The sequence below is a fragment of the Poecilia latipinna genome, unplaced genomic scaffold, assembly GCF_001443285.1.
Source record: "Poecilia latipinna isolate Pla-1442-1.1 unplaced genomic scaffold, P_latipinna-1.0 Scaffold1365, whole genome shotgun sequence".
Lineage (NCBI taxonomy): Eukaryota > Metazoa > Chordata > Actinopteri > Cyprinodontiformes > Poeciliidae > Poecilia > Poecilia latipinna.
This window is the reverse complement of record NW_015113981.1, coordinates 408460-425436: the sequence shown is the minus strand read 5'-3', so window position 1 is coordinate 425436 and position 16977 is coordinate 408460. Positions and strand designations below refer to the sequence as shown.

At 37.8% G+C, this 16977-nt stretch overlaps 1 protein-coding gene across 1 annotated transcript in view; it reads left to right on the top strand.

Moving 5' to 3' along the window:
• Nucleotides 1-152: 152 nt before the first annotated feature.
• The window catches only part of rad51d (RAD51 paralog D), a 21780-nt gene continuing 4955 nt past the window's right edge, over nt 153-16977 (top strand). Inside the window, exons 1-6 of the mRNA XM_015056212.1 lie at nt 153-542; nt 620-681; nt 8219-8337; nt 15899-15980; nt 16125-16259; nt 16780-16875. Of these exons, the coding sequence (XP_014911698.1) occupies nt 461-542; nt 620-681; nt 8219-8337; nt 15899-15980; nt 16125-16259; nt 16780-16875 (576 nt within the window). The 5' untranslated portion in view covers nt 153-460. The remainder of the gene's footprint in view (nt 543-619; nt 682-8218; nt 8338-15898; nt 15981-16124; nt 16260-16779; nt 16876-16977) is intronic.

Sequence of the window (16977 nt, the reverse complement as noted above, 5' to 3'; positions counted from 1 at the left end):
AAGCCACAGCTTTATTTTTTTAACAAGTGTGAGACGCAAGATGAAAATCCTTAAAGAAACAGTTGGTGGCTGAAAGCAATATTTTCAAAGGTAAAAGCCCCGAAAGCGTGTTTGGGGAGCACATACTACATTTCCCTAAATGCATTGAGCGGGAGCTACGGCAAACCAGAGCGGCAAACACAATTTTTTGACATGCGCTCCTTGCTATAACGTTGAACTCTAAACTCTAACTTACGCTTATAAAGTTAGTCAGAACTGATATTCCTCCTAATAAAACAATCAGTTTTTAAGGGCAAAGGTTTAGTCGGAGGCGACAGGAGCGCATTTTAAACGTTCCACTTTCACATGGAAAAGTTCGCTAAAGTTAGCCGGGAAGCTAAAAACAACTTGAGCTAACGTTAACTGGCAAATGATGCTGGCTGGTTTCTCCTAACGTCTCAGAACTGAGTGATGAAGAACAATGGTGGTGTTACTGGTAGGAATGTGTCCTGGTCTGGATGAAAATTTGCTGCGGAGTCTACGGGCAGCTGATATCAGAACAGGTTGGTGCGGATTTATTGCGTTTTAATGGTAAATGACGAAGATTTGCAGCTTCAGTGATGGCTTCTTGTTTCCTCAGTGGAGGACCTTGTCTCTTCTGACATAGAGGATCTCGCACAGAAATGCTCCGTCTCCTATAAGGTATTTATAACTCAATCAGGTTAATTTAATATGATCAGTCATCGCTGAAGTATGCAGGACGGTTCCTCCCAAAATTGGCAGAATTAAATAATTAAATGGCTAGACGGGGTGCCGTCTATTTTTACTTGGCTGAAACACTCCAGCCAAACAGCTGGAGTGTTTCAGCTAAGGATTAGGGCAGTTTCAATTTAATTTCAACACATTTTCTCCCACATGCAGCACATGTTTTGTGTTATCGTTTTTAACATCAGGTGAGATGCAGAAAGATTTATAAAAAAACTGCTGTTACTTAAAATGAAGATCTTGTTTGCTGTTTATGATCAAATAACATTTTAATTGTTTCAATCATTACAGATTAAACACATAGATCATATTTGACTTGACTTTTTTTCTTTTTTGAAGAATTGACACCATTTTCTCCAACCTGTATCCACAGCTACATCTTTATTCTATTATTTATTTGACTCTGCTTTGATCACTCCCTCCTCCCACATCGGCTAAACTGATGTAACAGCTGCATGTAGAATTACAAGAAGCTTAGGTTTTAAGATGTATAACTGAGGACAATAAGCATTTAAACCTTAAGATCAGGGATTAAGAATCAAGGTCAAACTCTGCTGCAAGTGTTTTAGTTTTAGGCCATAGGAGAAGGAGAGCACAGTTGTTTTCTAGGAGCGATTTGCTGGATTTTCAGCCAAAAGGTTGCGGTCAAAGGTGGTAATACCACTAATCTAGCAAAACATCCACTGATCCGGGCCTTCACCTGACGCATCGAGGTTGGAGAGGCAGCTGGAGGCATAGATTTATTTATGTCACATCTTGTCCTCTGGATTTTTCGCAAAACACATTTCACACTAATCTTCCAGTGTTCAATGTGTATAATCATATCTGTGTATTTTATGTCCACTTTCCAAAGCTTCAACTGCCAGTATACCGACTGTTTGAGTGTAGAGAAAATTAAAGTCACTATTAAGGCTGCACAATATCACAGCAACATATCATACTTATGTCAGTAACAGCAATAAGGTCATTATTAGGAAATCATAAACACATTCTTAAACTATTTTTGAGGTTTATTGAAAAAACAAACTGTAGAAAATTACAGTAGACCGCCTTCTTTGTTGAAAATTGACAGATTTTTTTGTAGTTCATATTAAAAATACTATACAGAACATGCAGCTTGGAAAGCTGAGATGCATAGGAGCAATACTACAGGACTGTTCTTAAAGGGCCGGTTATGCCAGGACGCATCGACACACCGTTACAAAAATTAATAAATAGATGTCTTTACATTTGATAAGTAAAATTAAATTTTGAACATCTTTTCCCTAATGGTCCCTAATTGGCACTGATACCAGGAGGCTACTTTAATCTGTTTCAGATATTGGGTAAACATAACATAGTGATTCATCAGAGAAATTCCATACAAATGTAAGCTTCTTATCCCTTCAATTCTCCAAGACAAGCAAAAAAATCTGAAATTGGTAGACATCTTGTCAACGTGCATTTGTAAATTTAATTGGTCAATTTTTCTGTGTGATTGATCTTGATTGGTGACCCACTGATCAGAAAATATAAGTAAAAATTTTAAATGTATGTAAAAATATGCAAAAGTTTCCAAATAGCACTGGAAGTCTTAGTGGGGAAGTTGTTGCTGAAGGAAGACTTCAAATTTAGCTAAAGTACAGTGTTACAAGTCTTTTAAAAAGAAACCAGTTGTCCATGACATGCTGCAGTTCATTCAGGCTGCAAGACAGCGAGAGAGAGCAAACATTTCAGCAGATAATAGGAAGGCTAAAAAAAAAAGCAAAGCAACCGTTTCTACTTTTTGATCTTTCAACCCATCTGTTATGAAACGTGCTGTGTTTGGAAATGTTGACAGGCTTTTTTAAGTTAAAGATATTCGCTCTTCTCAGTGAAATGGCTGTTGTAGTCATGCTAGCCAACCAGCTACAAAAACTAACGCTGGTCTAAGATGAGTCTGCTCTTCAGTAAATGTTACTAATTGCACAAGCTGTTCATTGATGTACGTGGAAAAAAGATTTCATCTGCTACTGTTTTAGTCAGGAGACCTAAAACATTTTTTGTGTTTGAATCCTTTTAGAGATGCAGAAATGATAGTCTAAAAGCTTGAAGGGCTAAGTGACTCTTGGGTAAAATATTTGTGTTTAATGTCTTTTAGAGCGTCTTCATTTTTCCAATATTAGCATGCTCATTTTGTCGACTTGAGCTTACCAAAGAGTAACGACCTGCAGAATAATTTGAAATCCAAATACGTGAGCTGGAATCCTGCAGAAGTAACATCCAAAATGCATTTTTGAGTGAAGGACAACTTCAAACATATTTCCCCGTGGGATCATTGTGTTTTTCAAATATTACTTTTCTCCTCCTCGCAGCCTGCAGAAGGTTCAGGTTCACCTCAGTGACCGAGCCAGAGTTTCTGCCCTGTGTGTGTTCATCCTGCAGGCATTTATCTCCTGAGCTGATAACCGGCATCCCGGTGGTCCATCAGCCTCCCGCTGCACATCTGAGCCATTGTTTTGTCCGCAAATTGGAACGCCTCTGAGGTCATCGCCGGGCCGCCTGTTGACAACAGCAGTCTGAAAGTTTAATTAAAACTACTGAAGGATTTTCCAGTAAAACACACCTATCCTATGATACATGGACAGACTGGAGTGCCAGCAACGTCTGAGCTAATTGAGACCCAGCAGATTTGCTTTCTCTTCCAAATGAATATACAGTCGAGTTCAGAAGGATCCGCTAATCAAGAAGCAAATCTTTTAAGCAATTTGAAATGCTTGTTCACAATTTGAGCAAAAGAACTGGACAGTGTAACGCTGTTGATATAGTCCTTTCTGAATCTGGTATTGAAAGGGTTATTAACAATAAATAAGAGGAAAATAATCACGGACATCTGATTTGCACACTTCATTATTCATCCATATACATTTTCAAAAAGAAGTGAAAATGAAAAGTTTAAGTGGAATATTTACATAAACATCATGAGCATGACTTTGTTTATTTAACAAGACTGATGAGCAAGTTTCAATTAATTGTGCATTTGCACTAATCCACATAGTTTCTGCTATGGTGTATGGAGGACCCATCCTGCCATATTTCAGAATAAATACAGAAATATTTGTTGGCTGGAGTAGCTTGTAAACTAATAAGCAAATTCCCTTTGGGGATCATTAAAGTATATTCTATCCTATTCTATAAATTAATGCTCAATAAATAAGCATACAATAACTGAATGTGTATTAAAATGGTTCAAAGTCTTAAAACTGATGAGAGGTGGGAGTTCATGTGGACCACATCTGCAAACTTGGGACCCTCTAAAACTGCATATTACTGCCTATTTTAATAATTTAAACCACAAATATGCCTTAATATTCATTAATACACACAAACAATCTTGGCTCTACTGGAGAAGCTAATATCCACAGTCTTTCTTCTCTCTGCTCTTTGCAGTACAGCCAATCAGAACCAAGAAACACGAATAATGCTCCTGGATTGGCTGCCCTTGCAAACGCCAGCCAATAGCTAGACGAGTAGCATTGTGTCTGTGTGTTTTCTGTCAAATATTTTAGATATGCCATTTGAAAAAATAAGTGAATAACGTTACATTCTACAGAATAATCTCCAAAAACTGCACCACAAATGGGTGGGCAGGACCATAATGTTGGCTGAATGTCGATTTAGCAAATTGAGCCTCAACCACATGCTTTTTGTAACTCTAAAGAATCTGGCATAATTCTGACTGGATGTTTGACTGCTCTTCTTGGCAGTCAAAATGTTGTTCAAAAGCATGAACAATAGAAACTTCATGCTTAGAAACTTTTTAAACGATTTTGGTCCACACCAGGACTCACTTATGTGTATTTGCAAAAGTCTCTGGTGCAAATACACCCTTAAACGTAGTCGACGGATTCTTAATATGTTTATGTTTGGGACTTGAGGTTGTAAAATTCTGCTTTTTTTATCTGCAGAGCCTTTCTAATCAACTTGTTCTTTACTTGAGGAGTGTTTAAGGCAGAGATGCATCTACAAGTTGCTGGAGTCTTCAAGGACTTCTGGTGATTCTTTATTGTGATCACTTTGTGGAACGATTATTTATGGGAAAATTCAAAATTATCTGCTCACAATTACCCACTCTAACAACTAAAGTGGGAAAATGTAAGTAAATGCAGTTATTTGGTGGGGAAATAGTTCCAAATTAAATAAACTTGAACATATAAAGAGAGAATCAAACAGATACCATTAAGTTGAAAATACGTGACATGCTCACTGATACAGAACACTGTGCACCATTTAATAGACCAGCTAATATCATTCTATAATTAGCTTCTTTAAAGCATCTACAACAGCTTCATATTTTTTTTTATAAATATCTTTTTTATGTATATAAAAATATCCTATAGGTTAATCTGTAAAAAGCCTCCAGAGATCACCTTAAGTGCTCTGGAGTTGTTTATAGTCCTAAAGCATCCAAACTGATTGAGAGCTTGGGAAAAAAAATCAATAAATTTCACCTTTTTTTTCTCATGTTTTAGAAATATAAGGCACGTTGTTGCAGAGTTTAGAAAGCTAATCAATTCATAGTCAGATTTGGTTAGACCTGTCTTTGTGCTGGACCTGAAATGTTTTATTTTTTTAGTTCTACGACCTTTTGAGGTTACTTGTAAAAACTGGAAACAGGATATCTTTGAAAGCTGATTGATTAGCTGGCGTGAAAGCCTGTCAGGTTAGATCTTCTCTGTCATCACCGTCTGTTCTAGCAGTCGGTGTCGGTCGATGCCTGTTGTCTTGCTCTGCCTAATTAATGAGAAAGCGAGACGTGTGTGAGATTCAACGTAGAAGTTTTATTGATATGCAGGAGAGAGTTTCTCCATACCGTGTGGAGCAGCGGTGGCGAGTCGAGACTTTGTTGAAGCGCAGGAACCTTCCAACCGACAGCATGTTTAAATGAGCCTCGTTTCTTGGAGGGAAATTTTCAAAGAATAAACTTTTATAGAAGAAATTCAGCTAGGCGCTCCATGTGGTTTCCTAACTAGCAGCTTATTCTACTGGAGGATTCCCGTTGGGAATTAAACATGACACCAGGAGGTTCATTTGCGTGTTTGAACTACTTCTAAATGGCATATTATAGTATAAAGTTAATAAAACACAAGACGATGTCAGCTGGGAACCCTGTCAAAGCAAGGATACATTAGTGCATTATTTGTCACAGACTGTAAAGCATGGGACTCTAAATATCCGTTTTCCCATGTAGACACATAAACATACAGAGTTTTCTCAAATCTCCACTTTCATCAGAGTTTATTTTTGTGATATTAAGCTGATCAGATATCTAGGTCTGAGATATATCTCGGTAGCAGTGATGGTTTAAAAGTCTGGCAGCTACCAGGGGGAAGGATCTGCGATGAAGGAGCTCTCTGGTTCTGAAACGGCTTCATGCATGTGGAAGGAGGCGTCATCCAGTGGTGATCCTCTTTTTCCTCGAGTTCTTCTGTCTCCTACCACCTACACTGGCTCCAGAGAACATTCTAGGACACTTAAATGAAACTGCAGACCAGTAGAATCATTCAAATTTCCTTACATTTGGCCTATAGGACAACTCGACAAGCAAACATTTAGTCATTTAATATACAGACTTTGCTTTCGTGTTGCCAGTATTCTTTGCATACGCATGAACACACAGTTATTTCAAACATTGTTTCTGGAATTTATCAAACTTGAGTTAAATGTCAAGGCAATATTGTATGTACAGTTTTTATTTCAATATACAAACATAGAAGAAGAGTCAAGAGTACATAAAATTACATCTCTGGTCTGACAGCTAATATTACATCTAATTTTAAGTGCATCCACTTAATTATCTTAGAAATGAATTTAAGTTTTGTCAATATATTTTCAACAAACTGCAGTCACTTTGTGTATTAGTTGGCAATAGAAAACTCAGAGGGATTAGATGTGTTGCAGACAACACCGAGCAGCAAATGTTGACTTTCTGAGTATGTGTCCAAAACGTTCCCCGCAGCTCTTCCTCCTTTGGTCTGCTGATGCAGAATTGATTAAATTGCTACAGACGGCATTTCCAGAGCAGAATATATGCAGCTGACATACATATTCCGCTGCAGTCCCTTTTTTTTTGTAAAGGGATGTTACAATGAAAACATTCTAATATCCCTTTATAGTCATGCAGCCTCTGGAACTACAACACACACTTTCCGCTCGCTCATGGGCAGACGAGGTAGAAACCACATCTGCCCATGAACAGTTAAAATCCACAAATACTTAGACCTGCCTGTTTAATAATTCAAACACCAAATATGCCTTAACATGCATTATGGTAGAGCTGCAACTAGAAATGAATTTAGTGATTATTTTGACGGGTAATCTAATAAAAAAATTTTTGGCACATTCTTCAGATATTTAAGCTTATTTTATACAATATCAGAAATACATTATAAAATACAAATAACCTTTAATAAAATATCATGTTATATAAATGGAATAATATAGCATTAGTTAAATGATCATTTGCAGCAAACGATGCAGCTGCCATTTAATAAATACTTCTATCAACATGTGAAAATCTCAGCCCTTCTTGCTTGACTTAACATCAACACCAACCAATTTATAATTGAATAGCAAAAGGTGCTTAATAGGAGGTTTTTTAATGGAATTTGAACTATATGAAGGTAAAACTGCCACTTGAGGAGTTCTTTGTAGAACATAGTTACAAAGAATGTTACTTTAAATGCAAAATGTATCTATTGTTCAGTTTTGGCTTAACTGCTGCTGAGTTTGTCTTGTCAGCTATTGGCCTAATTTAGTTGGTATACTTCAGTTAATGATGGATCAATTACTAAATTACTTTGCAATTATTTCAATAATTCATTTCTCACAATATTTCGATTAAGACCATCTTAGCCTTACCACAGAAGCTAACAGCCATAGTCTTCCTTGCATGTTTTATTTCACATGTTTGTTTTTTTTACATGTTTGACCAAACTTGTGAAGTCATTATTAGTGCATTTAAGTGTGCTGTAGTTGTGCAGAGTTCTTAAATACATTTATAATTCACTCCAATGTTTTAAGTCAGTTCAGCACTGCTTTTCTGTATCGGATCCATATCGGCCAATACGGATCCGATATCTGTATTAGAAGTGAAAAAAGTGGATCAATATATGCATAGTTACGATTAGTGGAGGACCTGTAATGCTGTGGGCTGGTTTCCCTTCTAAAGCCTCTGGGAATTTGGTCAGAGGACCTGGCTTTGGAAAGTTTTTGAAATGCATTTTAAGCAAAAATCAGGGAGGAAACTAATATTGTCGTAATTCGGTCTTTCAGCAGAACGAATGAAATTTATGACTGAGTGAACACAGAAATAATTCCCCAGTCACAAAATCAACCTCGTGTCACGGCTGTTTTCCACAAAAAGTGGCTAAAAGTACCGAGGTTGCAGAATTTTGGTGCATGTTGCAGCTGATCTCTGCAGCGTTGCTGTGAGTTTGTGTTTCCTGCGCTTCAGGCTCTGTTTGCCATCCGCCGGGTGCTGCTGGCCCAAAACACAGCGTTCCCAGTGTCGGGGGCCGATCTATACGAGGAACTATTGAGCTCCACCGCCATCCTCTCCACTGGAAATCCCAGGTAAAGTCAATTCTCCACACACTGCTTCATCTGTCAGGGCCTGGGGGATTTAACGGAGTTCAACACCATCACCGGGGCTTACAGGAAGGCTTATCTCCAGTATCAATACTCCAAAAGGAACATTTGTAAGGTTTGTGATCCTGTTCCAGAAGCTTTATCAGTCCCGTCATATTGAATCCTATGATTAGTTTCATTAAGCATACTTTTTTTTTTCTGTTGTAAAACTGAAAATTAACTTTCTGGCTCATAACTTTTTAAATTTTGCTGCTCTGCCAAATTAATTTGTGCTGCTCCGATGAGATGCTTTAATAACATTTTCACTTATTGCTGCCTGGATTTACAGACCAGTCATCAATTGTATTTAGAGTTGCACCAATTAGAGATTTTGTCTTTTTTTCTCCAATTAAATGCAGTTTTTTCTGCTTTCTGGATAAACTAATAATTATTCCATCTTAACAAAATGGTCTCTATAAATTAAAACTGTGATATCTCTCAAAAACAGAACAAGGTTACAGTGCTGCCAAAGTTTGCTTCTCTAGAAAAGTAATAACAGTACAGAATAACTGTCCAGGTCATATAACCATATTATTCGGATGCACATGTCCATATAAATAAACCCTACAATACAGCATTCTAGTATGGTTTATTGTTTCCTGTTTTAGAAGTCTGTATTGTCTTTAGTGTCTCTTATTCTGCTTTTAATGTTTTCATTTCATTATTGTCTTTATCTGTTCCTGCTGTATAGCACATAAAATTGAGTAGATTGGACTAACCTTTTTTCACGTCTAAAAACACAGAATTGTTCCATAAAATATATATTTTTTTTATGCATTCGCATGTAGCACAAGCATGAACTGCAGTAGATCCATTTAACATCACGGTCATCTCATATCTTTTATTACTGTAGGCTGCTGAGTCTATGAAAAGGGAAGGGAAGCATAAGCCTTGGCTTCAGTCTATTTCTTTTTTCGTAAGTTATTGGTTTGTAAAATAGTATTTTGTTTTCTTTTTTGTAAAGTTATTAATTTATCAAAATAAAGTGAATCTGGGAAAAAATGTTTGTCCAGATGCTACTGAAGACTGGAGAATATAAATATCACTGAGATGTTTTATCATTTTTATTGCAACCATAGAGAAGCCATGAGCAGCTTTTCAACGGTCAATGATTTGTTAGTTATTTTAGGAGCAGAGGTGATGTCACACTGTGTGTGTAAGGGATCAGTTGTCGTTACGTAGGTCGTTTTCTTTTAAACAAATATTATTACAGAGGTGGCATTTCAAACTATTATTAGCATTCTTTGTTAGAGGTTAGCATAGTTAGCATGGGTAGTACTACCAGCTGTAAACGTCAGTCAATTGTGCATTCCCTGTAGAGTTGGTAGACTCCAAAAGTAAGGCTATGCTATATCATTATATACAATATAACATTGCAATGTCTAAAATTACAGTTTTGGTATGACTTGCCATGGCAACCATTGCTCACCTCCATCTATTACCCATTTCACTCTGAATTGGGATTTTAATATTGCAGCGCCCAAGTTGTAGACATTGTTCATAGAGCCTGTTTCAAAGATCATTTTAACCTTTACTTTCCATGAACAAACACCATTTTTAATTTTTTCAATTTAAAGTTGCAGGCGCTACAAATGACGTTGACTTTAGGCTCACTCGTATATGCTTGTCTCGTAAAATAAACATGTTTAAAACAAGCTTGCTTTATCCGGATGCGAGGAGCGGCCATATTGGAGCGGCCATATTAGATCTTGAATTCTCACACTTCCCAAGTGGAGACTTTTCATGAACTCCCTCCATAGAGGACTGAAGTAGTCCACAGGTATGAAACCACACATGCAGAGAACTAAGGGGAGTGCAGGATGAGGTGGAGGTCAAGGGTCAACCAAAACCTATTTGTGTTTCAACAATATGCTAAAATCACATTGCCTATTTTGTCCTTGGCATGACAACAATAACAAATTCAATGTGTCTTGGTAGTCTCGTCTAGTCTCCGACAACAGAAAAAAAGTTGTTAAATTTGTCATGTTTTTTTTTTTTTTTTAATAAAGTCACCAGAGGGTCTGAAAAGTTGCTAAATAAAGGTAAAGTTGATGTGGGGTCAACATGCTGCTCTCACTCTGACCACAGAGCCTTGTTAACCTCTGCTCATCCCCACGTTTGGCCACGCCCCTCAGTGGCTCTAGGCTCCGCCCATGTTAGTGAGACTTTCTTTAGTTTGTCTGGGGTTGCTTTTTATTTAATAAAGACTGAAGCTGTGCAGTCTGTCTGTTTTTATTCACTTCGGGTTAGGTTAGAAAAAATACCAGAACCTTTTCATTTTGTTCTGATGCATAAAACCCTCAAATGGTAATAACACTCTGACTTTTTAGCCTGAGGCAGATCAGGACACATTGTATACTTTTAAATGAAATGCTTTTGACCTTGAAAAATAGTAGTTCTAGTGGGTGTTTTCTTTTTTGTTGACATTCAGGTTAACGAAACTGAAACCCCTGTTTTCAGTTTGAGCAGAGAATGTGAGTTCTGTTCAGCCGCTGCAGTTAGAAATACAGCCGAGTGAAAAGTGCTGCAGAAGAGGTGTGCGAGCGCCAGAGCGCTCACACCCCTGAACCGAAGGAACAATTTGGCAGCTGAAACTGCCGTCTTGTCCTGTCGCTCCATTTGGCTCGTAAAGTCGTCCTTAAGTGGCTTCAGATATATCAGCTGCATTAACTCCGCTCTCTACTTGACCACCTTCCACTGAAAAACACAACAAACACTGCAGAGGAGAACATTAAAACATTTCATCGGCACATCGCACAATCAAAATTTAATGACTTGGAAGGAAGCAGCGATGCTGTCAGCATGGCATTGTTGCAGCTCTGGGAATGGCAGGTTTGATGTCTGCAGCTGCTTCATGATTCTGTTGTCTGTATGGTGAACCGTGGAAGGGTAAATATTCATCTTTGAAGGGGAAAAAAAAAAACACAATCTTGTCCTGACAAATATGCGAATTGTTCCAGCAAAGCATAATTTATAGGATGGGACCTTTACTACAGTCAGGCCGACTGTTTCAGCATAATTAATGACCACAGGTGTTTCCTCCTCTCTCAGTGGCTCTTTTTAAGTGGTTTTTATGAATTAGTTAGAGAGTTGGAGCAGTGATATCAAGCTAAATCATACATGTTGGTGAAGCTGCTGTGTTGCAGCGTGCCTTGGCTGCCCTCTAGTGGTCTGTAGCTGAACAGACAGGTGGTGATCTCAGGTTTGGAGGTTGGGGCTCAGGGCTCTGCAGCCTGCGGCTCCTTTGACCTTCCTAAATGACTCTCAGTAAACACTTACACAATGACGCTCAAAGCTCCTGTAATATATTTTTTTAGATCTTTTTTCTTGTCATAAGGTTAGAAAATATGTGGTTTTTAGGGCTGCAACTAATGATTATTTTAGTAATAAACTGCATGACTGAAACCTTGTAAAAACCAATGATATTCAAGGCAACTTCATTTCAAAAGAAGGAAGTGGAGCTGCTTGGAACGAGAGTAGATTTAGTTAAGCTAGTTTGCACGAGGACTTCTCAGTAATAATCAGGACAATTATACAAAAGTAAAATGTGCAAAACATTGTGGAAATATTGAACTAAGAGATAAGACTCTACTAATGTCTAAATACTGTGTTTGTCCATTGGAGACTGAAATCCTCCTAAGCGTATCCAACCCCTTCCCTTCACAACACACTTAAATCTGAACTCTTACATGAATTTTCCTCCAATCAGATGCCAAGATGAACCCTTTCATGTCCAAGTGTTCAGAGCGCGCTGACGAGTGCGTCCCGAGGGTTTTCTCCTTTTTAATCTGTGACTTTTCAAGGGCAATCACTTTCATCTCGCCGAGTCCTTATGAGAACACAATTTGATGTTCCATCAACAGCGCAGCCGTCTCCACAGTACTGTCACAACAGGCAGCAATAATGCAAATAAGTCTGTCCACACAGATTTTCTTCTTTTGACAATCTCACAGCGACATTGGGGGAACTGAGTGCTTCACATTCTAGTTGGAGGACCTTGGCTTTGTAAATTCAAGTGGATTCCTGTCACATTTCTCACCGCAAGTAAGAAGAAAGGAAATAAAGAGCTGCGGTCTGTACATAAACTACAACAAATCCAAACACTGCTATCATAGAGAATCGGAGCGATCAGGTGTTACATGAAGAGACTAAAAGAACCGCTTTTATTTCTCTCGTTTTAAATTAAAACACAAAAAAAAACTGACAAGGAACTTATTTATATCTTGCAAGTATTTTGTCATTTGACAAGAGTCCCAAATAAAGTACAGTGACCCATAGAGAAGCTGCGAGACAAAACACTTCTGCTTGAGTTTGCATTTATTCAGGTATATGAAACATCTATGTATTCATGTTTCCATACAACCCGACATGCAGCAAACCACCAAAATGGATTACCTGCTACTTCCACAGACTTCTCAGTTGTGACGTTGTTTTAAATGATCGATACTGTTGTTTTTCTAAGAAGGAGACCTTTTGGAGAAGGTCAGGTATGTGGAAAAAAAATCAATGCTGAAGCTATATTTCACATTTGCTGTTTCTATTGTTTTAGAAAAGTTTCAGAGCTTAACAATTTTATTTGTGCAGTAAAAAAAAAATAGACTTTCAATGTATGGACTTATTTATGTCTTGCAAGTTGTTTTAATATTTCTGAAGTCCATCTGTCCAGGACAGTGATAGTTTATATTTACGTAGATCATCTTGACAAGATGTTTCTTTAATTATGCAGCATCTATATCTGTACTATTAAGCAGCTTTGCATTATTTTAACTTATCTTAAGGATATTTTCACTGATAATGTGGTGGACTCAGTTTGATTGGGGACCAAAGTTGTAACGTTACATTTTCAGATGCCGTGGTTTGCTCTCACATTGCACCGTGCCAAATGAACCAAACTCTTTGAAAAACCTGTTCACCTCCTCACCTGACCAAGAACAACTGAAGGAAACGGCACAAAAATCTTGAAAAAGACATGATTGCAACGTTCTTCATGAAAGCTAATCAAAAATAGAGTGCCGTTAGATTTTGGCAGTTGTAGAATTTCTCTTTTGTCTTTAGTAAAAGCCATTTATCCCGCTAGCACTACAGTGTTCTTGATTTGGTTGTATTTACCCAGAATGCCCTGCGGTGTAGTTCACTTCCTGCTTTTGGAGCGGTTTCCCATCATTCATTGGGACTGCACCAGAGTTCACTTCCACCAAACCGAAACCCAGGTTTGTAGGTGGACCAGAGTCCACTGTTTTGGTCCACATTAGAGTTCAAATACCCATTCACTCCTTTCCAAATGTGCTGGACATTCTAGACAAACTAATTACCATCCTTAATTAAGGGCAGACCTGCACCATGTAATGCATATGAAAAGGATTCAGCTTCATCCAGCTGCATTGTCTGTCTTCAGTTCACCTGAAATCTTCATTGCAAATGTTCACCAACTTGTTCAGAAGCTTCACTCTTGCCATGAGACGGAGATTGTTCCTGTTTTTGTCTCCATTTTATCCTCTCAGTGACAAACTCTTGACGTTCCTTCAACGCCGTCACGCCTCGCTTCCTAATCCCAGACCAACGTCTTTTTGCTTCTCCTCGTTATTCTTGTTCAGCTTCATATTTAGTTTCCATCTCGCAGTATTCAGTCGCTGCGTCTCGCTGCCCAGAGTTGAAGGAGTCCCTTTCACTTTCTGACAGGACAAGATGAAGAATTAGGAGCCAGTCGTAGTGAGAGCTCCTTTAAGGGAATTGTAAATGTCACAGAAATAGTTGGATTCAGTTTGGCACACTGAGGATTTATCAAACATCTTTTTAAGTGATGTTTAAAAAGATGCAGCAAAATGATACAGTGACTGCTTCTCTCTCCCACATCCAGTTTGGATGGATTAGTTAGTTTTATACGTGATCAAAAAAGCAAAAGGCTTTTAAAATGTTCTCAGCTTGGAGGACCTCCTCAAGTAGTTTTTCTAAGATTATGCATGGATTAGTCATTTTCTGGATGGCTTCATCAATTTTAGATCTGTTGCTACGGGTAAAAGAACTTCCAGCAGAAAAATAACTACTTGAGTCAGACAGTATGTGCTTTTAATTCAACTCAGTCGGATGTAAAATCCTGAGTCTGTTGCTCATAAATAAGCCTTTAAGTGCAGATAAAGAATCAGCAACAGCAGAACAATATTTAGCTTTTAGTGTTTTAGATTCTGGTATTGTACAATAAGTTTTCCAGACGGGTATTAAACATTTGAATAGTTGCTCCTAGGGTTGGGCAATATGACTTAAAAATAAATTTTTTTTTTTTAAAAATTCATGCCAGTCAATTTTTATTAATTGTATTTTTTTTCTTGCTTTCTTTTCCAAAAATAAAAATTACAAAAGACAGAAAATATTTTCAAAAGTCTTTTTTATTTGAATTGCAGTCATAATAATTTTCTTGTCATTAGATTGAATCTGTCCTCTTTTCACATTTTACATATTTTTCTATCCCACATAAAAAATAAGATCTGTTGTCTTTTTGCTGAATGTTTATCTTCATTTTAAAACCTAAAAATAGAAATAAAATGGTGTTTTTTTTTAATGACAAATTTCTTGTAGTACATATCTAAAATTATAAATTGAAATTATACATTTTTGTGTTTTTTTTTTTTGTTTTGTTTTTTCCTCATGAAGTCATGTGACTTCATGAGGTTTGCGGCTCTAACTGCCTCCTCAGGTTGTGAAGGTTGCAGACTCCTGCATTTGTTTGAGAGAAGAAAATAAAAATCCCCAAACATGACAATTACCCAGAAGTGCAACAAAACACATTAGGCCCATATTGTTCTCTAAACCAATCAGGGATGGTGAAGAGTGGGACCTCCCTTTTGATTGGCTGTGGTCCAGCTTAGTGCTAGGCTTTATATTCAAGCCTTCATATGCAAAAAAAAAAAATAAAAAATCAGTTCCTTTTTTAAATAAGAAGATTGTATTTTGTAAAATGCAACAGCAATGCATTGCTTTACTGAATGCTACATCATTTGTAGCAATGGATGCATCTGGAGCCAAAAACTATTTCTGACATCAACATGTGAAAAGCCCTTTCTGCTTGATTAACATCAACATGGTGTAGAGCTGATCTGGTCATTTGTAATGACAAATTAATTGTTGAAGCTAAAACTGCCACTTGAGGAGTTTTGGGTATTTACATATTTACAAACAAAGGTGTTTTTTTTTGTTTTTTGTTTTTTGCTTTATCTTTAATCATAAATGCAAAATGTACATATTTTTCTGAAGTTTGACCTTAATTACTTTCTGAGAGGGGTGTTCTTTTAGCAATTGGTCTTTCTTTTGAGTTTGTGTACTTAACGATGATTAAATCAGCAGACAATTATTTCAATAGTCAATTTATCAGATTCATTGTTCCACCCCTATCTAAAAAGAAGAACCTACATGTTTACCCACCCAGAGTTTTTAGTGTGGTTTAATCTGAAGCTAATAGTTTATCCCCCTGCCTGCCAGTTGTGAGTAATGAGTTGTACCTGGTTTCTTGCAGCTTAGATAAGCTGCTGGACTCAGGCTTGTATACAGGCGAGATAACGGAGCTGACGGGAGGTCCGGGAAGCGGCAAATCTCAGGTGAGCACTTCCTCGACCTCATCCAGTAACGCAGATCATTTCAGCCTCATAAACTTCCCCTCCAGCCAGATTGAATCTCTTCTTCTAGAGCAGAAACGATGCTCTCGTTTCAGAAAGTTTCACCGGTTTGTGTGTGTTTTTCAGGTGTGCTTCGGTGTTGCGGTGCACATCGCCTACCAACTGAAGCAGAGCGTGATCTACATCGACACAACAGGTGGGCTCACCGCCAACCGCCTGCTGCAGATGCTGCAAACCGAAACCAACAACACAGACGAGCAGGTGAGCTGCTGGATGTTAATTAATCTGTCCATTATTCAGACAATGAATGGAATGAAAAAAATGGCACACTGCTGATTTTTCATTAAACCGCTTAAAATATGGAACCTGATTCAAATTCCTTATGCTGTCCAGTCGGCTCATCCATAAGAGTGAACAGATCAGTTCCACGCTGTATTGATAAGTCAAGCAGAAAGAGCTGAACTTTTCAAATTATAGTAGAAGTAATTATTTTTTGGCTGCAAATATTCAAATGTTCACTAAAGGCCTGCTATGTTATTGCTTTTAGGCTGTAAAAGGTTTTTTATATAAAAAAGAATTTAATCTTTTTCTTTTGCATCTTTTAATGTATTTTCTAATATTTGTATTAGAAAAAAGTTTAAGTGAAAACTGCAGAATATTGCAGTCAGAATAATCAGCTAATCGATAAAGCCCTATATTAATCATTTCAGCCCTTGTTGTTTTACACAAATAATAATATATTTAAGGTGAAATCAGCTGACAGTGAAAACTTCGTTTGCAGATGGAAGCTCTTCAGAGGATTCACACCTTCCGCCTGTTTGACGTCGGCGCTCTGCTCGACTGTCTGTACGGGCTCGGCGGCGGCGGCCTTCACAAGGTTCGTTTGCATAAAACACACCAGCTGCACCTCCGGGACCTGCAGGAAAAAGGGGATGGGCGGGGGGGGGCTAAACCTTTCAGCTGACTAAATGTGTCACAT